This window comes from Pelophylax lessonae, assembly GCF_965119305.1.
Source record: "Pelophylax lessonae genome assembly, chromosome: 1".
Lineage (NCBI taxonomy): Eukaryota > Metazoa > Chordata > Amphibia > Anura > Ranidae > Pelophylax > Pelophylax lessonae.
In genome coordinates, this window is record NC_138768.1 from 841,999,926 (window position 1) to 842,023,650 (window position 23,725).

General features: G+C 43.6%; 1 protein-coding gene across 1 annotated transcript in view; it reads left to right on the forward strand.

Moving 5' to 3' along the window:
- The window catches only part of DNAAF9 (dynein axonemal assembly factor 9), a 230,639-nt gene that overhangs the window by 138,559 nt on the left and 68,355 nt on the right, over window positions 1–23,725 (forward strand). Inside the window, exons 21-24 of the mRNA XM_082269118.1 lie at window positions 3,356–3,459; window positions 10,507–10,653; window positions 15,509–15,600; window positions 18,031–18,132. Of these exons, the coding sequence (XP_082125244.1) occupies window positions 3,356–3,459; window positions 10,507–10,653; window positions 15,509–15,600; window positions 18,031–18,132 (445 nt within the window). The remainder of the gene's footprint in view (window positions 1–3,355; window positions 3,460–10,506; window positions 10,654–15,508; window positions 15,601–18,030; window positions 18,133–23,725) is intronic.

Genomic DNA, 23,725 nt, shown 5'->3' on the forward strand with positions numbered 1-23,725 from the left:
GGATTTTATGGTAAGTCAAAAATCCCATTTTTTTTTCCTGCATGCAAAAACCTTCTGTGTGCTGCAGCCCCCCCCCACCCTTCCTCAATCCTTACCTGAGCCCCCTCTCGATCCAGCGATGTCCACCAGAGCCTTTGCTCTCCGGGGACTCACACTCCTCATTGGCTTTTGGCAGCAGCGGGAGCCATTGGCGGAGGGGGCGGGTCCGAGCCACAGCTTGCTATGGGGGCAGGAGGGATGAGATAGAAAAGAGTGCCAGCGTGGGACCCGAGAAGAGGAGGATCCGGGCTGCTCTGTGCAAAACTATTACACAGAGCAGGTAAGTATACCATGTTTGTTTTTTTTTGTTTTTTTAAACAAGGCTTTAATACAGGGCTCGACAAACCCCGGGCGCCAGATTGCATTGGCGACTAGAATTGGAGACCTGGCGCCTGGGGTGCACTGCAGAAGGTGTACTGTCCCTTTTGCGCCCCCTCCCCCCCTTGGGGGCACGGACTACCGCGCCATCCGATAATTGAGGCCGCGGCTTTTCGGCCTTCTTCAGTGAGAGAACAGGGAACTGGCGCCCTCTTGTGGTGGCCGGGAGTTTGACAAGCAGTCACTAATGGCTGTTTCCCCTGCCTGTCCTCAATGCCTGCCCATCTCCTTCCTAAGAGGAGAGGAGACGGAAGTTGTTACAGGCTTCATCTCCCTGTCCATTTACCTTTGCTTAAAGGTAAGTGGACATGGAGTGTGGGTATTATTATTTATTTATTTTTTAGATTATTAAAAAGAAAAAAAAAATTACTTTCCAATTATTTTCAATTTTTTTTTCAATTATTATTATTGAAAAAAAATATATATTTTTTTTTTCCTCATTGCCATGCCACAGCCGAAGGCCCCTTTCACACGTGCTGTCTGATCAGGTCCGCCTGTCAGTTTCTCAGGCAGACCTGATGGGACCCTTTAGTCTCCTCTATGGAGCAGTAATCTGCCGCCATCTGATCCTGTCCGCCAAAAACAGACGGATGGTGGTTCTATTTTCTATCCATCCCTTGAATCGGATCAGATGGCATCGGATGGAAACAGTCTGTTTCCATCCGATTGCCCTATAGAGGAGAGCGGGGTTCTAGTCGTTTTTATGTGTAAATTTAGTATGTTATTTTTTTGGAAATAAAACTTAGTTTGTTTAAAAAAAAAAAAAACTGGCTCCTAACTTTTTTAGCTGGCTCCTATATTTCAGGCAAATTTGTCAAGCCCTGCTTTAATATCACTTTAATATTTAAAGCCAACTCTGGTTAGTCGCAAAATGAATATATGTGTCCCCTGTCCCTTTCTTGAATGATAAAGGATCCTAGTGCTAATTTTTTTGTTTTTAGGGGGCAGGAGTTATATTTATTTAATTCATGACCACACGGTCTTCCACTTGATGGTTCCGGTTGTGGCAAACAATTCCCCCAATCTGTTTGAATAGCATTAGGAGGGAAATAGTGTCAACACAGGATGACACTGTGGACACTTAGATTAATACGTGCCACGTCCTAGTCAAAATGCTTGTAGAGGAGGTACGAGCAATGGACTTTATTGGCACTGACAACCAGACAGTTACGTCGTAAAAATAACAATATTTTATTGAAAAATCATTAAAAAACATATATGCGTATGTGTACCACCACAGGTGCAAAAATGAAAAACAGATCAAAAGACAATCACATTCAATTCAAAAGACATACATTTTAAAAAGGCATATATAACCTCAATAACCATGGCCTCTAAAACCATCTACATGGACCAAATATACCGTGATGGATCTATACAAACTGAAGGTTGTGGAACAGCCCTGAGGCTATTTCTGATAGAATGGTATAGAGCTTGTGAGTAAGTCCATCGACGGTAGAGATAGGGAGGCTTGGTAATTGTACATTGAATTCGGTCAGAAACAAACTCTACATGTTTCGCGCGGTTAGCGCTTCTTCAGGAGTTTAAATATTAGCTGAGCAATTCAATATAGGAATGTTGGTAGCATAGTGCACAAAGGCACTGTTTTGTATTAAAAAGGTGCCGATGCCTGAGTCCGCGAAGCAGACAAAAAAGGAGCAGCTGTCCGACAAATGCCAACAAAGAAACACACCCCGAACACAAGGGAGAGGGGTGTGTATAAAGGAGGCGGGGGGATATTTATGGCGCTTTTCCACTGCATGGAACCGTACGGGTTCGGCTCGCTTTTGTGCTTTTCCACTGCTGGTACCGCATGGTATAGGGTCGGAACGGTTCGGTACGGTATAGGTTTGCTTTTCCACTGCATGGAACCGAACGCTACGGTACGTTACGGCTCTGAAAAAACAGTACCTACTCGATTGTGGTTCCAACAGGTACCAAACTGGTACCATATCCCACAATCCTTTGCATGCAGTCACTACTAGCCACTGATTGGTCAGAGAATCACACCCACCCCATTGTTATCCCACCCACTTAACTTTAGTACTACTTTAGTGGAAAAGCAAACCTATACCGTACCGAACCGTTGCGACACTATACCATGCGGTACCAGCAGTGGAAAAGCAAACCGGGCCAAGCAGGGCCGAGTAGAGCTGAGCCGGTACTAGCCGGTACTTGCAGTGGAAAAGTGCCATTAGGAACACGGTCCTTGGTCCATTCAGGCTAGACAGTATAGGTAAGGTCACAAAATATGTAGCTGGATATTGTTGTGCATAAATGCAATCATCAACAAGTCCCCAAAGAGGCAGTTCAGCAATCCCTCAAAATATATAATAGGATGCAGCCACCCCGGATAGCCAGGTAACTTGTATGCAAATATTATGCTGTATAGCAAGGAGACTTTTACTGGTAGGTAAGGCACCAGTTCCTGTAAATGATATTAAATAGATCCAAAAGCATCCGGGGGGGAGCGCCGGCTGGAACGGCCGTGACCTCAAAGAACCTCCAGGACCTCCAGGATGTGTACCACCTGTGGTGGTACACATACGCATATATGTTTTTTAATGATTTTTCAATAAAATATTGTTATTTTTACGACGTAACTGTCTGGTTGTCAGTGCCAATAAAGTCCATTGCTCGTACCTCCTCTACAAACAATTCCCCCAATCTGCTTTTCATGCTGATCTCTGACCGGTCTTGTCACTGCCCAACGTCATCCCATACAATGCAGGACAAGTCACCAAGCCTGTACACACGGGCCGAAAGTCAGCCAGTTCCTGCCGAACCGACTATTTTTGGCCAATGTTTGGCCCGTGTGTACCCAGCCTTAGGGTCAGCCTGTCCTCAACCCACACACAAACAAATAAGAAGGGAATGTAGTAACATGTATTCATTTTCTACTATTAAACATTAATACTATACTTGTGTCTTTTCTCAGGTAAACTGTTCTTCTTTTCACATGGCGTCCTATTTGTTCACCCCAACTATGGCAGTGTTAGTATACCGAGGAGTCACATGACCTCTGTCAAGTTCTATGATGGCGTAAGTATATTTCTGAGTTTTATTCTCCCAGTGTAAGAAATAGTAGTATTAATTTTTCACCATATTTTCAAAGTGTTACCAATCATGTTGTTTCTTGAAAATTATGTATGTCGTCTCTGGACTATTTCTTTCATATTCTAGTTGAATCCAGTTTTCATTTTTTTTTTTTTTATTCTTTTATAACTACTGATCATAGATGCCCTTCAGCTGAACATTCTATACAACCGTAAAGCTGGGCATAGATTGACCTTTTTTCCCCCCATCTTTTTCCCCCCATCTTTCAGACCCCCAGATTCCTCCATAAAAAGTACCCGTCACTGCCTATTACTGTCACAAGGGATGTTTTTATTCCTTGTGACAGCAATAAAAGTGATCAAAAAAAATATTTTTTAAAAGGACAGTGTAAAAATAAAAACTTTAAATGTGCAGAATATCAGCACCTGATATCAGCTATCGACCTGAAGGGTGGCTGGAAAATAGGTATCGGCCCTGAAAAAAACAATATCGGTAGATACCTAGTATATTTTACAAATATTCACAGGCTACAAAAAAGTATTTTTTTTTAAATCCATGAATAATAAATAAATTAACAAGTTTTATTTTAACTTTTTTTGGGGGGAATTTGCATGATACAATTCATAACACAGGAAAACTTCAGTAAAGTCAAATCCTTAATTACCTCAAAATCCCCCCCCTTATATCAGGTTCCCCATCAGAACTTCCTTACATCAGGGTTCCTATTGAAGCCCCACTTATATCAGAGTCTTCTCTGGGGGACCCCCTTTATCTGGGTTTGTGTCAGAGCCCCCCCTTACATCAGGATCCCCATCGGAACCCTCTTACATCAGTGTCCTAGTCGGGTCCCTTCCTACATTAACATCCACCTTAGGAGTCCTCCCTAATATCGGGGTTCCCATCAGAGCTCCCCTAACATTAGCATCCACCTTAGAAGTGGGCTGACAACACACAGTATTTTTGTGGATTGAGTGATGTCAGCCCTGCCCAGTTGACTTTTGCTAAACTACTATGTGTTAAACAGATATGACAAAACACTTTCAATTACATATTTATTAAGCCAAAAGGGAACAAAAAGAGTTAATTTATTGTTCGGGTTTACATACGCTTTTTAATTGGGGGTCACATCTTCCAGGTTTACATGTTGACATCTTCCTTCCTTCCATATTTTCATGGTTTGGTTCTATCTCTGCCATTCCTAAAATTCCATCTGGGTTTTCATCTTCCTAAAGTTGGCCAGACATTATTCGATTTTCTTTTTTATTTGGTCTATTTGATGTATAATAAAAAAAATAAAATAAAAATCGAACGGATTCCTTCATCCTACTGTATAGTGAGGATGGATGAATACATTAACAATGGCTGCATCTGAATGGATGCAGCTTATTTTCATCCAACAATATTCTACCCTGCTCCTTCAGTTTATCAATTGGAGGATGATTCATCTGGAACCGGCCCTGATTCCAACAGTGTATGCCAAGCTTTACAAGGGGTTATAACTTTTGGGGTGGTGGTGGTGTTTGGGTCAGGTGTCCTCTACCTTGGTCTCCATCCTGCTAAATACATTCCAGAGATTTTCTGTGTACCCAAAAGGGTTTAAAGGGATTAGAACTCCTGGGGTGGGGGATTGGAGATCCTCAAACTTGATGTTTATCCTGCTAAGGGCACCAATAGCACTCCAGGGGTCTTCTGTGTTCACAGAAGGGGTTATAATTCTCAGGGGTCGGATGGTAGAGGGTTGGGAGTCCTCTAACCTGATGCCCATCCTGCTAAGGGCACCAATAGCACTCCAGGGGTCTTCTGTGTTCACAGAAAGGGTTATAATTCTCAGGGGTCGGGTGGTGGAGGGTTTGGAGTCCTCTAACCTGATGCCCATCCTGCTAATGGCGCCAATAGCACTCCAGGGGTTTTCTGTGTAGCTATAATTTCCTATCCTGCTCCTTTTATCAATTTAAGGATGTAAAGCAGGAGGGGGATCAACAAGACCATCCACTAATTTAATCTGGAACCGGCCCTAGCTGAACGGTGTGGTCGGCTTTAGAAGGGGTTATAACTCTCGGGTGGTATGCTGGTTGGCTTGGGGGTCCTCTAACTTGGCATCCATTTTGCTAAGAGCACCAATAGTACTCTATAGATAGTCTGTCTACCCAGAAGGGATTATAACTTATGGAGTGGGGGTCCTCTAGCTTGGCATCCATTCTGCTAAGGGCACCAACAGCACTCCGTGAGTCTTCTGTGTACCCATGTGAACACACAGAGAAAGTGATAATACAAGAGTTATCACATTCCTCTCTTTTCATTATTTGAAGAGTGGTGTCCTTGTTCCGTCTATTCTTCTGTTCGAGGTTATGTACGCCTTGATTTAAAGCCATCTTTCCCATCTGTCATCGGAAATGGTTATTTACGGAAAGAAGAGACATAACAATAGCAAGGCGCTAGTTTTATCTTCTGTGTTGTGTACATCTCTATATAATCTCATCGTTATTTTATCTTTTCTTCTGCGCCAAGCACTGACCTTCCGCCTATTGTCACCGCTTCTTCCTGGAGCCAATTACAGGCTGGGAGAAGTGATTGCTGTAGACGTGAACTCCCTGCTAGATAAAAATATACAGCAAGAGGAGCGGGAAAGGAAATCTAGATAAAGGACGTCCAATTGTACAGCTCTATCTCCATTCATCATTTGGTGTTTTGCTGTGTACATGACAGACACGTCTCCAAGTTTCTTTTGACAGTTGTTGTTGGAGTGTTTGTAAAGAGGGATCTTTTCTGTTTTCCTTTGTTCTTTTGTATGGCAGCTATGTACTGCTCTGCAGCTCTATACAGAGGACTTTGAAAGTTTTCCAATTTTATCCATCCTCGCAGCCATCAAGGGTTTTTATTTATACTGCAGCTTAAATCCCAGATCTGGTGGGGGGGGGGGGGGGACAACCTTGCAATGGGTGAGGATGGCACCCCTTCCCTCCCGCAGCCTCCTGGGGCCTGTCACATGTCCCAGGAGGTTGGAAGACAATTCATAAAGCCCTGCGCAAGCTCATGCACATGCAGTGGAAAGCCGGGTGTGGTTCCTCAGGAAGCCACAGACGGCTCCCGTATCTAAGATATTGGCCCTAGTGACCCGCTGCAGGAAGACAGCGATGGCCCCCAGACACTGGTAAAAGTCAACAGCTACAGTATTTGTAGTTGTTGACTTAAAAAAATCAAGCTGAAGTTCATTTTTAACCACTTGCTTACTGGGCACATATACCCCCTTTCTGACCAGGCCAATTTTCAGTGCTGTCGCACTTTGACTGACAATTGCGTTGTATGCAACGCTGTATCCAAACAAAATCTTTATCATTTTTTTCACACATATAGAGCTTTCTTTTGGTGGTATTTAATCACCACTGGGTTTTATTTTTGTAACGGCCTGGTACCTCCGTTGCTCCGGATGCTCCTAGTGCTTCCTGAGTTTTCCAAGCACTTCACCAGACACCGTAACAACTTCAGACCCCACGAACCGCCGCAGCTTGGTTGGGGTCTCGCCGTCTCCTACCCACCCTGGACCTACGACAAGGCTCCAGGTTCCCGTGGGTGAACCTCTCTTTCCCCAGAGAGTGCAGCAGGATCAGCTCTTACACAAGCTCTGACAAGAGCTTAGTGATTATCCAAGGGAGTATGAAGGACATAGCAATCCCTTGTAGCATATTCCCCCAATGAGAGACAGGACTCTAGATTGAGGGTGAAGTATAACTCCACTTTATTGAACAAGAAACAGACTTTTGTACAGTTTTCCCCCACAAGGTTACCGCCCAGGTGGACCTTGTTGAAAACAGGCCCTGACATTCCCAATCCAATGAAAACAGAGTTTTACACTCCCATACAGTGTGCACAAAGATATACTCTGTGGGACAATCCCTCCTTCCCCTTAGCAGCCAATCCACATACACATATACATCACATAATAAGTTTGTCTTAAGGCAGACAGAACAAGAGAGGTCATTAACATTTAACAATGAGACAGGTAACTTTAACACAATACACATTCCATTGTAATACACAAACAATAGGGAAGCCTGTCTGGCATGCAGGGACATGGAATACACACATTATCTAGGAGTCAGACTTCATGACAATTGTCTATAACAGTCTAAGTCTCCCAGTGTAAAATAGGATTAAATCTTCATATTTCTATATGAAGATATTGCTGACAAATATTGCTGTCCCATCTGAAGCAATTCAAACCATTAAGTATCTGCTCCTCACCTTCAGTTATGGTGAATACCGTCACAATTTTTTGCTAAACAAACAAATGACCTAACATTTTGACAAACACAAACTTTTTTAATAGTTTGTTATAAAGTTTTGTAAACAGGTACATTTTCTCCTTCACTGATGTGCATTGATGAGGCTGCACTGATGGGCACTGAGAGGTGGTATTGATGAGCACTGATAAGTAACACTGATGATGAGGCATTGATGGACACTAACAGGTGGCACTGATAAGCATTACTGATGGCCACTAATAGCTAGCACTGGTGGGCACTGAGGGGACCAATGTCCCTGTAACAAGAGCTGGTTAACGGCGTTGTTCTTTTTTTCCTCACACTGTCAGTGGTGGGCAGCGTGAGAACGGGAGGGCAACCATAGATGCCTTCCCTGCATTTTAAGCCTGCACTGTAGCCTTTTTTCGGCTCTAGCCAGACGACAAGTGGTTAAGTCTAAGGGTTGAGGAAGAAGGTGTAATATATACCTCATCCCTCACTCCTGCATGCTTCTTCATCTGTGTGACCAGTCCCCTAAAGCCTCTTCTATAAGACTGTCTGCGCCGTGTTTGCAGAATAAAGTTATCAATTACAATGCGGGGCCAATAACCCTGCATTATATATGATAATGGTAAGGGACTGCCAGAGTGGAGGAGAGTGCCAGAACCTGTAGGAGGAGGAGTAAGGCCTATTAGACCTTATTCTTCCTCTCCTAGATTTAACAAGCCTATAACCCTTGCATTGCAGGGACCCCACTGCAAAGCTGGTTTCTCTTGCGTTCATTGACGGAGCTTCTCCTCATTCTTGACCATAGGGTTATAGCGCCACCTACTAGGTAGAAAAAGAACACAACACTGCCTGTGGGCTGTGTTAGCTGGTATAAACCCCCTCTCTGCTATAGATGAGCCAGTTTTTTTTTTTGCCAAGTATTTCAGGACTGAGGACCTAGTTCCCTGCTGGGCCTAGGGTTCCTTAGCTTTTTTTCCCTTTTTTACTTTTCGCTTTTTTTTTCTTGGGATTTTTTCCTGAGATCTTCAATTAACAGTTGGACTAGGCAAGGGGCTTGGATAATCTAGATCCAGTGGTCACCTCAGAGTTGGGTTCTAAAGCTGAATTCCAGGTATGGTCATTTTTACATAGATACATTGACCCAGCTTGGACCAATGTAAGTATGTGTGTGCGCCATAGCTAAGGGATCTCTGTGGAACTTAGAAATCACTGTAGTAGGCACCTTTAATTATGGTGATCTCCTGGTGAGCTTCCAGGTACCATGCCAAGTGGCTGCCATGCTGCTTAATGAACACAGGGGATTGCTTTCTCAGCTCGGGCATTTTTCAGGAAACTCTGCATTTTCAGAATAAATGCAGCACATTCTCTGATTGGATGAGGTGGTGTGACCTCATCCAATCAGAGAACTATTTGCTCTCATTAGGAAAATGTGTTTACTAAGCAGCAGGGCAGCTGCTCGACCTGGAAGCTAGTGAAGATCAATGTTAGAGCTGTGCCTACTACAATGATTTCCAGTTTCCATGAGCATCCTATGGGTATTGCACATAGGCACCAATGTGGTCCAAGCTGCACCAATGTAATTTATATAAAAATTTCCATACCTAGAATTCTTTTAAAAGAGGTATTTACCAATTCTAGCTCATCCGGTACTACTTTTATAGCTGACAAATTACACTGTTTAACCACTTGCCGACCGCCGCAAGTACATATACTGCGGCGGTCAGCCCCTCACAGGCAAAGTGATGTATGGGTACGTCACTAGCCTGTGAGGCTCTGGGGAACGAGTGTGCGCCGTGCGCGCTCCCGCTCGGTCACAGACCCCGCCGCGCGTGTGCCTGGCGGACCCGATGTCCGCCGGGCACTCACGATCGTCCGTGACAGAGGGAGAAAGGCAGGCGGCTGATGTAAACAAGCCGCCTGTCATTCTCCCCTGTGTAAGAACAGTGATCATACGGTTCTACTATGTAGGACCATTGATCATTGTTCCTACAGCTCAAGCCACAGCCAATCACAGAATCACGCCCCTAGGGACACACTTAACCCCTCCCTCTCAAACAAAGTGAACCCCTTCACTACCAGTGTCATTTTACAGTAACAGTGCATATGTATAGCACTGATTACTGTAGTAATGTCACTGGTAACCCCAAAAATGTCAGTCAAGGGTCCGATCTGTCCGCCCCAATGTCGCAGTCCCGCAAAAAAAATCGCAGATCACTGCCATTACGCGTTAAAAAAAAAAAAAAAAAACAACAAAAATGGCAAGAATCTTTCCTTTTGTTAGTAAACGCGATAACTTTTGCGCAAACCAATCAAAATACGCTTTTTGCGATTTTTTTTTTTTTTTACCAAACATATGTAGCATAAAACAAATTGGCCAAAAATGTTAAAAAATTTTGATTATTACATTTTTTTTTTGGATGTGTAAAATATTGTTATTTTTGCCAAATTGACGCTCTTTTTTTGTTTATAGCGCATGATCAAAAAATCGCACAGGTGATCAAATACCACCAAAAGAAAGCTCTGTTTGTGGGGAAAAAAAGGACATCAATTTCGTTTAGGTACAGCGTCGCACGACCGCCCAATTGTCCGTTAAAGTCACGCAGTGCCGAATTGCAAAATACCCCCTGGTCAGGAAGGGGGTAAAATCTTCGGGGGCTTAAGTGGTTAATGCCTCCACTCCACCGACCTTAGATTCTCCCTGGTCTTGTGCTTAGATGTTATGGTGTAATGATGATACAACACTTGTTCTTTTTTATAATAAAGCTGTTTTCTTTGTTTGCAGGATTCGAACAGTGTGGTCGCCATTTTGCTAATCGAGTATAAAAGCTCCCTGCTTCCTCACCTGCCTATTCATTTCAGTCCCCCCGGCAGCTTTGTCACATTTGCACTTTTCCCCAAATCCAAGAGTTACCGGGTTTTCTACTCCCAGGTGAGATCAACACAAAGTGAAGTTTTAAATAACATTATAGGTGTCCATCAAAATCAGCATCTCACAAACTTTGACAGTTTCTGTCCCAAGGAAGGCGGCTCCTATTCCTTCTGGGCAACTTTGGCCAATTTTGTCTCATGGGGGAAAGTTCCTGACCCCATGGGGCAATTGGATCAATTCCCTGGATCGTTATAATGACCGCTTTCAACTAAGGTTGCTATGAAACTTGCAGCCGCAGACATCATTGCAACCGATGATTCATGCCTGGCTCCATTTAGAGTTTTGAGGGGGGGGGGGGGGGATCTGCATTAATGCCTAAGGTTTTCGGAATGAGAGGTTCAACAAACTCATGATCAGGAGTCCACAAACATTTGGCCATATATACAATGCCTTGAAAAAGTATTTATACCCCTTGACATTTTTCACATTTTGTCATGTTATAACCAAAAACGTAAATGTATTTTTTTGGGATATTATGTGATAGACCAACAGAAAGTGACACACAACTGTGAAGTGTAAGCGAAAGGATAAATGGTTTTCAAAATTTTTTACAAATAAATATGCGAAAAGTGTGGCGTGCATTTGTATTCACCCCCCTGAGTCAATATTTTGTAGAACCATCTTTTGCTTAAATTACAGCTGCAAGTCTTTTTTGGATGTCTCAACCAGCTTTGCACATCTAGAGAGGGACATTTTTGCCCATTCTTCTTTGCAAAATAGCTCAAGCTCTGTCAGATTGGATGGAGAGCGTCTGTGAACAGCAATTTTCAAGTCTTGCCACAGATTCTCAATTGGATTTAGGTCTGGACTTTGACGGAGCCATTCTAAAACATTAATATGCTTTGATCTAAACCATTCCATTGTAGCTCTGGCTGTATGTTTAGGGTTATTGTCCTGCTGGAAGGGGAAACTTTGCCCCAGTCTCAAGTTTTTTGCAGTCTCTACAGGTTTTCTTCTAAGATTGACCTGTATTTGGTTCCATCCATCTTCCCATCAGCTCTGACCAGCTTCCCTGTCCCTGCTAAAAAAAAGCATCCCCAGAACATGATGCGGCCACCACTATGTTTCACGGTGGGGATGGTGTGTTTAGGGTGATGTGCAGTTAGTTTTCCGCCACACATAGTGTTTTGACTTTAGGCCAAAAAGTTAAATTTTGGTCTCATCTGACCAGAGCACTTTCTTCCACATGTTTGCTGTGTCCCCCACATGGCTTCTCGCAAACTGCAGCCCGCATCAGAGGGGTGCACAGAAAAGCATTTTCTGGCTGGTTAAAGGGATTGATTAAGCAATAGATTTAAATGGTAGTTTTTTTTGTTTATGAAATACAAAATTTACAGGTGCATCTCAAAAAACTAGAATATCTTAAAAAAGTTTCAGTAATTCAATTCAAAAAGTAAAACTCATATATTCTATATACACTGCTCAAAAAAATTAAAGGAACACTTTGAAAACACATCAGATCTCAATGGGGAAAAATATCATGCTGGATATCTGTACTGATATGGACTGGGTAATGTGTTAGGAACTAAAGGATGCCAGAGGGCTGAATTCAAAGACCCCCCCCGAAAATCAAAGTGAAAAAATTATGCAGTAGGCTAGTCCATTTTGCTGAAATTTCATTGCAGCAACTCAAAATGGTCCGCAGTAGTTTGCATGGCCCCCACGTGCTTGTATGCATGCCTGACAATGTTGGGGCATGCTCCTAATTTGACGATGGATGGGGTATTTCTTCCCTAATCTTGACCAGGGCATCACTGAGCAACAAAACAGACTGAGGTGCAACCTGGCGGCGTCAGATGGACCGAAACATCATTTCCCAGAGGTTTTCTATTGGATTTAGGTCAGGCGAGTGTGGGGGCCGTTCAATGGTATCAATTCCTTCATCCTCCAGGAACTGGCTGCATACTCTCACCACATGAGGCCGGGCATTGTTGTGCACCAGGAGGATCCCAGGACCCACTGCACCAGCGTAGGGTCTGTCAATGGGTCCAAGGATTTCATCCCGATACCTAATGGCAGTCAGGGTGTTATTGTCTAGCCTGTAGAGGTCTGTGCGTCCCTCCATGGATATGCCTCCCCAGACCATCACTGACCCACCATCAAACCGGTCATGCTAAACAATGTTTCAGGTAGCATAACATTTTCCACGGCTTCTCCAGACCCTTTCACATCTGTCACATGTGCTCAGGGTGAACCTGGCCTCATCTGTGAAAAGCACAGGGAGCCAGTGGCAGACCTGCCAATTCTGGTGTTCAATGGCAAATGCCAGTTGAGCTCCACGGTGCCGTGCAGTGAGCACAGGGCCCACTAGAGGACGTCAGGCCCTCAGACCCCCCACATAATGTCAGTTTCTGATTGTTTGATCAGAGACATTTACACCAGTGGCCAGCTAGAGGTCATTTTGTAGGGCTCTGGCAGGGCTCATCCTGTTCCTCCTTGCACAAAGGAGCAGATATCGGTCCTGCTGATGGGTTAAGGACCTTCCATGACCCTGTCCAACTCTCTTAGATTAACTGCCTGTCTCCTGGAATCTCCTCCATGCTCTTGAGACTATGCTGGGAAACATAGCAAACCTTCTGGCAATGGCACGTATTGATGTGCCATCCTGGAGGAGTTGGACTGCCTGTGCAACCTCTATAGGGTCCAGGTATCGCCTCATGCTACCAGTAGTGACACTGACCCTAATCAAATGCAAAACTAGTGAAAAACAGTCAGACAAGATGAGTAGGGGAAAAAAAGGTCAGCCTCCACCTGTAAAACCATTCCTGTTTTGGAGGTGGTCTCATTGTTGCCCATCTAGTGCACCTGTCAATTTTATTAACATCAAAGCAGCTAAAACTGATTAACAACCCCCTCTGCTACTTAACTGACCAAATCAATATCCCTGGAGTTCAATTGACTTGATGCTATACTCTGATTAAAAAGTGTTCCTTTAATTTTTTTTGAGCAGCGTAGATGCGATACACACAGAGTGATATATTTCAAGCATTTTTTTTTCCTTTATTTGCCATGATTATGGCCTACAGCTAGTGCAAACCTCAAATTCACTATCTCAGCAAATTGGAATATTACATAAGATTAATATACAAGTTTTTTTTTCCTGTGGGACCATATCTTATCTCTATTCCGATACTACTGTTTGTGTAAGAGTTGTACATTCTACTCTTTTTGCATAAAATTCTCATAAAAATATTGAAATAGAAAAAAAAAATTTTTTTAATACAGTGATGTTGGCTTACTGAAAAGTATGGCCATGTACAGTATAGTATGCACTCAATACTTTGTTGGGGCTCCTTTTGCATGAATTAGCACTTTTGGCAGTGTGGGCGGTGCCAAGTCCTGCTGGAAAATGAAATCAGCATCTCCATAAAGCTGATCAGCAGAGGGAAGCATGAAATGCTCTAGAATCTTCTGGTAGAGGGCTGCGCTGACTTTGGACTTGATAAAACTCAGTTGACCAACACCAGCAGATGACACGGCTCCCCAAATCATCACTGACTGTGGAAACTTCACACTGGACCTCATGCAACTTGGATTCTGTGCCTCTCCACCCTTCCTCCAGATTCTGGAACCTTCATTTCCAAATGAAATGCAAAATTGTCCACAGTCAGTGATGATTTGGGGAGCCATGTCATCTGCTGCTGTTGGTCCACTGTGTTTTATCAAGTCCAAAGTCAGCTCAGCCCTCTATCAGTAAATTCTAGAGCACTTCATGCTTCCCTCTGCTGATCAGCTTTATGGAGATGCTGATTTCATTTCCAGCAGGACTTGGCACCGCCCACACTGCCAAAACTACCAATACCTGGTTTAATGATCATGGTATCACTGTGCTTGATTGGCCAGCAAACATGCCTGACCTAAACCCCATAGACAATCTGTGGAGTATTGTCAAGAGGAAGATGAGAGACACAAGACCCAACAATTGCAGACAAGCTGAAGGCCGCACAACCTGGGCTTCCATAACACCTCAGCAGTGCCACAGGCTGATCGCCTCCATGCCACGCCGCATTGATGCAGTAATTCATGCAAAAGGAGCCCCGACCAAGTATTGAGTGCATACTATACTGTACATGGACATACTTTTCACTAAGCCAAAATTTCTGTATTAAAGATTCTTTTTTTATTGGTCTTTTGTAATATTCTAATTTTCTGAGACACAGAATTTTGGGTTTTCACTGGCTGTAAGCCATAATCATCAAAATTAAAAGAAAGAAATGCTTGAAATATATCATTCTGTTTGTAACGCATCTATATAAAAATAATATACAAGTTCCACTATTTGAATTGAATAACTGAAATAAATTCACTTTTTGATGATATTCTAATTTTATGAGATGCACCTGTATACAGGCATACCCCATTTTACGTACACTCGCGAGTACGGACACAGCTTGGTCAGCTTGGCATTGCACTACTCCCGATTTTTAACATTGGCGTCTATGGGAAATCTTGGTCAGCTTGACATGGCACTGCTCCCAAACCATAAGTGACAGGGATACCAAACTTAGGGAGCATAGAGAGGGGACCCAGGACTACAACATATCCTATTTTGTGGTCGGCCAGCTTGCCTAGGTAATCTACCGTGTCATAGACCTTTGTCCCCTTAATGTGCTCCCCAAGTTTGGTGTCCTTGTCACTTATGGTTTGGGAGCAGTGCCATGTCAAGCTGACCAAGATTTCCTATAGAGCTAGTGTATTTTCGTTTTACATACATGCTTGGTTGTGTACTTAAAAGTGGGGTATGCCTGTATAGTGATATACACATCTATTTTTATTAGAACCAGTTTCCTTTGTAATAATGCTGTTTATTGCCGTTGAGTAACCCCTTTTTTTTTTATTCTGTGACTCCATTTAGGTACTGAAACATTGGCAGCAGCACTCTGAGGATTCCGGAGTGTCCCTACAAGTGATTCAGGAGCACCAGTTCTCCGAGGAGCAAAGAAAAATGTAATTGTGATGTCCACTGCTGTCCTCGCTGTATTCTAAGCTACACAGGAGGTTTTTTTTTTTATAGCTGCTGATACTGAAATCTTCTTTTCGGTAAATCTTCAAAGGCCATTGGCTGATCACGTAGAAGCGGAGAGTGGATACCAGACACATAACATTTGTGCCAGCATTGTTGGTTATATAAAATGCAGAATGCGATGTGGAGCCTGCGGGGTCCTTCAGAGTGTAATTTGAGTGACGCTGCAAAGATCACTCCAGGACAGAAGACGAGCTTGATCATATTACTTTGACAGGTCATGTGACCCGTCTCTCTTCCTCCTGGTTCTTTTCCATTCATCAGAATGGGAAGAAGCTGAAATCACAAAGCCGTACTATAGATCAACATGCTGGCAGATTTTTTGTTTGAAAAGCAGTGGTGTGTGGCCCTGTAGGCACACGGTCTTCGTTCGGGCCCATGCACCCGCACCTGTAAAACAAAACACATCAAACACCAGCAAACCGAATATACAGCAAACATGAAGATATAAGTGAACGATAAACCAAATCACAAAATACCGAACTAGCAACTAACTATAATACAAAATGAGGAACACTGATCAATAGGGTAAAACTGGAGGTGCAAGGAAAAGTCAGGGAGGCAGAAACAAGACTGGAATCATGAACAAGGGGAGCAGGTGAAAGGCAGCATGACACAGGATATAGTACAGGGCAGGACAAGGATCAGGAAAAAGGCTCAGGATGAATCAAAAACTGTTATCTGACTAGCAGGCAATGCACTGATGCAAGGAGTTGTAGAGGTGGGGCTTAATACCCTCCCAGCAGCCAGTATTAGCTGACAACGAATTACTGGGATCTTGGATGAATGGATGAGGAATTGGCTGCACTCCGGTAAGATGCAGTTTCAAAAAAATGTTTATTCAGGAGAAAATATTTTTTTCGGTAAATCTTCAAAGGCCATTGGCTGATCATGTAGAAGCTGAGAGGAGATACCAGTTACATAACACTGTGCCAGCATTGTTAGTTCTATAAAATGCAGAATGCGATGTGGAGCCTGCGGGGTGCTTCAGAGTGTAATTTGAGTGACGCTGCAAAGATCACTCCAGGACAGAAGAAGAGCTTGATCATATTACTTTGACAGGTCATGTGACCCGTCTCTCTTCCTCCTGGTACTTTTCCTTTTCCATTCATCAGAATGGGAAGAAGCTGAAAGCACAAGGCTGTACTATAGATCAACATGCTGGCAGATTTTTTGTTTGAAAAGCAGTGGTGTGCGGCCCTGTACGCACACGGTCTTTGTTCGGGCCCATGCACCCGCACCTGTAAAACAAAACACATCAAACGCCAGCAAACCGAATATACAGCAAACGTGAAGATAAAAGTGAACGATAAACCAAGTCACAAAATGCCTAACTAGCAACTAACTATAATACAAAATGGGGAACACTGATCAATAGGGTAAAACTGGAGGTGCAAGGAAAAGTCAGGGAGGCAGAACCAAGACTGGGATTAGGAACAAGGGGAGCAGGTAAAAGGCAGCAAGACACAGGATATAGTACAGGGCAGGAGAAGGATCAGGAATAAGGCACAGGATGAATCAAGAACTGGTATCTGGCTAAGGCCCCTTTCACATGGGCTTTCCTTATCCAGTCCCTGTCAGTTTTTCAGGTGGACCGGATCGGATGCCCCATGCAGCCCTATGTCTCCGCTGACACCTGCTGCTATCCGACTCGATCCTGTCCGTGAAATCCGGACGAGTGGAAACCCTATTTTTCATCCATCTGGAGGATCGGATAAGATCGGATGAAAACGGACAGGCGGCCCGTTCTCCTCCGATCTCCCATAGAGGATCGCGGGGCTCTGATAGCTCTGTCTCTGCACACACAGCGGAGACGAACCTATCATCCGCCTGCTCAGCAGGGATCGGCGGATCGATCCCTGCTGAGCAAAACTGAGTCTGTTGGGAGCACCGCCTTTGTGGAAGGAGCCTAGCAGGCAAAACTCTGATGCAATGAGTTGTAGAGGAGGGACTAAATACCCTCCCAGCAGCCAGTATTAGGTGAAAACGAATTACTGCTATCTGCTGGGAGCATGATTGCACAGTGCTGCAGTATTATGTGTTAGTTGAACCATGAAGAGCCAATTTACAGCACCCTGCTAGCCCCTCCCACCAGCCATGTTCTGCCTGCTTTGCATTGAGAAGCACAGAGACCCAGTTAGTTGACCAGGCCTAAAATAAGGTATGCATTGCAAACCAAATGGTTTTAATTTACAAATTTCCTTGGTATGATGATGACAGAAAAGGGGGGGGGGGGTGGAGACCAAGAAAGGTAAAATATAGGTAGATTAAACTTAATCTATTAACTGTTGCTTAGAATTTTAATTTTTGGTTTTCTTTTTTTTATTATTTATTTATTTTTTATTATTTTTTAGTTACTTGAACATACAGAATCTGTACGAGACTTTATCCTTTCCTACAACAGAAAGATGGAGTCTGAGGAAGACGATATCTGCTAACCTTCCCGATCTGGAAAGGTGAGCTGTAAACCTATTCAGTTCCTTTCCTTATATGATATTTATATTTATATATGAGGTTTAGCTATGCACTGTCAGTGATTTGTAAAAGTGGTTTAGCTCCTCACTATGTTATTGATTTCAGATGTTTGGTTTATTTTTCAAGTCCTGGCTAGCTGTATATAATATAACTTTCTATCTTGGTCGCAGCGCAGGAGTAAAAAGTAAAATATACACAATGAAGGGGGCGGGGTCAGGTGATGCAGTGGATAATACACGCCTGCTAATGTGTGTTGTGCTGTAATTTATTATTGTAGTTATATTTTGTAGTAATATTATTGTAATTTTTTTATTGTACCAACCTATCGCTGAATTTTTAAAAATTTATTTTTATTTATGTATTTCCTTTTTTTTTTTTAATCTGTGTTCAGCAATATTCATGGCGGCCCCCCTTTTTCCTCCCCAATTCATATTTTGTATTTGTAACTGATCATAAGGCCGCATTCACACTGCCATTGACTTACACCGATCAGCCATAACTTTATAACCACCCACCTAATATTGAGTAGGTCCCCCTTTCACTGCCAAAACAGTCCTGACCCATCAAGGCATGGACTCCACTAGACCTCTAAAGGTACACTGTGGTATCTGGCACCAAGCCATCAGTAGCAGGTCCTTTAGATCCGGTAAGTTGTGAGATGGGTCCTCTATGAATTTGGATTGGACTACACCGGCCAGCCTTCGCTCCCCATGTGCATCAATAAGCCTTGGCTGCCAATGGCACTCTCACCTGGGTTTCCTTCCTTGGATCACTTTTGGTTGGTTCTTACCACTGCAGACCAGGAACATCCCACAGGAGCTGCAGTGTTAGAGTTGCTCTGATTAAAGTCGCATGACCAATCACACTAATGCGACTTTGACACCCATTCCAAATCGCAATCCCTATTGCGATTTAGAGTGCGACTTTGATCCAACTTTACACTCTCTGGATCAAAGTGACATCAAAAGTTGCAACAAAGTAGTGCAAGTACTTCTCCAAAGTCGCTGATTTTCAAGGTCGCATAGATGGGAACAGGTGCCATTGAAATCAAGGGGCTGTGACTTGTCATGCAGCTTTGTGTGTCCAAAGTCACATGACAGGTCACACTAGTGGAAACTGAGCTTTAGTCTACGTTTCTGCTATTGCGATTTAGAGTGTGACTTTGATGCGACTTTGATCCAACTTTACACTCTCTGTAAAGGTACCTGCACTACTTTGATGCAACATTTGATGTGACTCTGATCCAGAGAGTGTAAAGTTGGATCAAAGTCGCTTTAAAGTCACACTGTAAATTGCAATAGTGGAAACGTAGACTAAAGCGCTGTTTCCACTACTGTGACTTGTCATGCGACTTTGGACACACAAAGTCGCATGACCAGTCACAGCCCATTGATTTCATGGGCACCCGTTCACATCTATGTGACTTAGAAAATTAGAGACTCTGAAAAGGTACCTGCACTATTTTGATGCAACTTTGATCAAAAGTCGCTAATTTTCTAAGTCGCCTAGATGGGAACGCTTGCCATTTAAATCAATGGGATGCGACTTTTTGTGTCCAAAGTCGCATGACAAGTCGCACTAGTGGAAACGTAGACTTAGTGTGGTTGCCTGTACTATGATCATTGTAGACTATGGGCTGAGACCCCAAAACACTTCCAACTTCCACTTCCTCCCCGTGTCCAGCTTCCTTCTCCTATGGTAGTCTTCATTCAAAGCCCAGCACAGATATACTGTATATATTAGGGATGCACCGAAATGAAAATTTTGGGCCGAAACCGAAAATGCAGGATGCCCTTGGCCGAAAACCGAAAATGACTTTCCCCCCCCCCCCCCCAAATAATTTTAAAATAAAAATGTGGTGGCCAAAATTTCGGTGCATCCCTAGTATATATCCAACCCCCTTGTGTCTTATATGAATTATTTCTTCATTTTCTCATGAATTAGGATGTACAATGCATCCTTACTTATGAGAGAACACTGGGCGGGAACCTATGACCAGCTCCTCCCATACGCCGATTGGCTACACAGGAGCAGTGCCCTCCCTGGAAGTGATGTCACTAGCTTTCAGTAAGCACGCCTACTTGCTGCTCTTGGACTCAGCAGGAAGAGGAATTGAAGTCATGTGACTGCACTGAAAACTGCAAAATAAAGGTGGAAAAACTGGGATTTTTTCATTTTGACACATACGGCTGAACTCAGCTCACATTAATGATTGCAGGGGAGAAGTTAAGGTATTAGGCTGTACTTCCGCTTTAAACAATTATACAAAACATTTTTTAAAAAACTCCTATTGAAAAATAATAAAATTACCCCAAACCCAGAGTTTTCCAATTAAAGAGGATCTGAATGCTGCAAGCTGTGCCCACAAAAAAGTCAATGAGAGGGCAAAGGACTTGTCACCAGTATTGCCTGTGGATTCCATTCAGCGGATCTTACCATGGCTTGTTCCTAATGTCAGAGGTGCCCTGTAGTGATCAGATAAATTAAAGTGGTTGTAAACCTCGGACATAAAATCTGAACAAAACACAGTACTGTGCACTTGTCTGTCTCCAAAGCACTGAGTGTGATTTTCTCTTTCCTTCCTAGTTCCTTTGTTATCTGCATGAGTCACTTCTGGCAGCTTTTCCCGACACCAAGAAATAAAAAGGTGATGGGAAGGAAAGCTGTAGCACTCAGCCTGTGATTCGCAGACACAGCTCTGCATTGTTTCTGTGTAGTGTGTGAAGGGGGTGTGTTCCTTTCCTTCTTCTCAGGGCTCACAGCTGTCCTCACTGAGATGGCACTGTGAGATTTCAAATCCCGCACCCTGCTGCTAGAACTACGAAAAAATCCTTTCATCAGTGTTTTTTCAGAATGATCTACATAAGAAATTGCCGCAGATACACAGCTACAACTTATGTAGGAGGAATTGTTTTATCTCTGTTTATCACCTGATGCTAGCCACTATACTAGGTGTATGTGACAGTTTACAACCACTTTAAAGATCAGCTCTGGGTTAACTGCTTGTTTATTCTAGGGCAGGGTAAAAGCATTTTATTTATTCAATCCTCTGCTTTCCTCATGCTCAGAAGAAGGACTGTCCATCCTTCTTAGGAAACTTTGTACAAAAACAGAAATTTTTAATTCACAAACATTGCAATACATGTTTAAGATGGCCAACTGCGTCAAAGTAATCCCTTTCTGGCCAGTCCTTACTCTGCTCTTCACTTTCTAAATGCAAATCCTACTGTGGATATAATGCCAATATGAGGCAAATACACGCAAGTTGTAGGAGAGCTACAGATGCAGGTCTGGTCACTGACCTGGACAATGCAATAGAAATAATATATACCTGTGCTCAAATCCCAATAGCCTACCAAATACACAGTCCATCAGGTGTTAACCACTTAAGCCCCGGAAGATTTTACCCCCTTCCTGACCAGGGTTTTTTTTGCGATTTTTTTTTACTGCGTGACTTTAACGGACAATTGCGCGGTTGTGCGACGCTGTACCTAAACGAATTTGACGTCCTTTTTTTCCCACAAACAGAGCTTTCTTTTGGTGGTATTTGATCACCTGTGCTATTTTTACTTTTTGCGCTATAAACAAAAAAAGAGCGTAAATTTTGCAAAAATAACAATATTTTTCACATTTTTTTTATATGAAATTCCCCCCCAAAAAAATGTAAAAATCAAGGGAAAGATTTCTGTCATTTTTGGTGTGTTTTTTTTTTTAGCGCGTAATGGCGGCGATCTGCGATTTTTTTTGCGGTACTGCGACATTGCGGCGGACAGATCGGACCCTTGACTGACATTTTTGACACTTTTGGGGTTACCAGTGACATTACTACAGTAATCAGTGCTATACATATGCACTGTTACTGCAAAATGACACTGGCAGGGAAGGGGTTAACTTTATTGGGGAGGGAGGGGTTAAGTGTGTCCCTAGGGGCGTGCTTTCTACTGTGATTGGCTGTGGCTACTAGTGTAGGAACAGTGATCAACGGTCCTACATAGTAGAACCGTCTGATCACTGTTTCTACACAGGGGAGAATGACAGGCGGCTTGTTTACATCAGCCGCCTGACTTTCTTCCTCTGTACTGACGATCGGCGAGTGACCGGCGGACAGCTATTGGCTCACAAGGAAGTGACAGGCAAGTGACGTACCGGTACGTCACTTTGCCTGGCCGGGGCTGACCGCCGCAGTATATAGTCGTGCGGCGGTCGGCAACCGGTTAAAGGGCTGTGACCAGATGTTAACACAAAACATTCTGAATGAATCCTCTGCACACTGCTATGCACCCTTAGGCTTCTTTCACACGGTCCGCCTCCGCAGGCGGATCCGTGTTGCTCAGCGGGGATCGGTCCGCGATCCCCGCTGAGCCGGGCGGATGACAGCTCCGTCTCCGCTTGCAGAGCGGAGAGGGAGGTGTCTCAGCACCCGCTGCGCTCTATGGGGGATCGGAGGAGAGCGGACCGCTTGTCCGCTCTCATCAGATCCGCTCCGCTCCGATTACTGAACGGTTGGAAAAATAGGGTTTCCATCCGTCCAGATTTCAGCACAGGATCGGATGCGGATGGCAGCGGGGGTGTCAGCGGAGGTGACCTCCGCTGACACCCGCTGCCCCATAGAGCTGCATGGAGGATCCGATCAGATCCACCTAAAAAACTGACAGGCGGATCTGATCGGACCGCCCGTGTGAAAGAGCCCTTACTCAGCAAACTTTGCACAAAACAGGGATTTTTAGTTCCCATGCATCGCAATACATGTTTAAGCTGGCCAACCGCGTCAAAGTAATCCCTCTCTGGCCAGCCCTCTGCTCTATTAAATGAAAACGAGCCATACTGGCACTTATATAGTGCCATCAATTTATGCAGCGCACTATATATATATATATATATATATATATATATATATATATATGTATATGTGTGTGTATGTATATATATATATATATAGTACATTCATATCAGTCCCTATCCTCAAGGAGCTTACAATTAAAGGTCCCTAACTCACATTCATAAATACACATAATGGAGCCAATTTGGACAGGAGCCATTAAACCTACCAGCATGTCTTTGGAGTGTGGTAGAAGCCGGAGTACCCAGAAAAACCCACGCAGGCACAGGGAGAACATGCAAAATCCAGGCAGGGAAGGCCTTGGTTAGGATTTGAACCGACAACCCTAGTGCTGCCAGGCAAAAGCGCTAACCACTTAGCCACTGTGCTAAATTATTCGGCAGAGACAATAAGTCAAATCAATTAACTTATTATGCCAGGTAGGCTGTACGGGGCCCTGTGAATTCTAACTGTAGCCCTGGTCATGGCCCAGGCTCCGTTGCAGTTCGATGCCAAGCAGGTAGGGGATTGACATCTGAGTTCTGCTAAAATTCCCTAAAAACCAGAGCAGGTAGATTGATTCCAACAAAACGTACTTATGTCAGTTCTACTGATGCCAACAAGGTGGGAGATTTAAAAAGGCCTCTGTTAGATATTTTCGGCGTTGTGTGACAAATCCAGCTAGTTCTAATCTGTGACCCTTTCTCTATACGGCATTGTTGTGGCGACAGGTTAAAGATATACAGCAGGGCAGG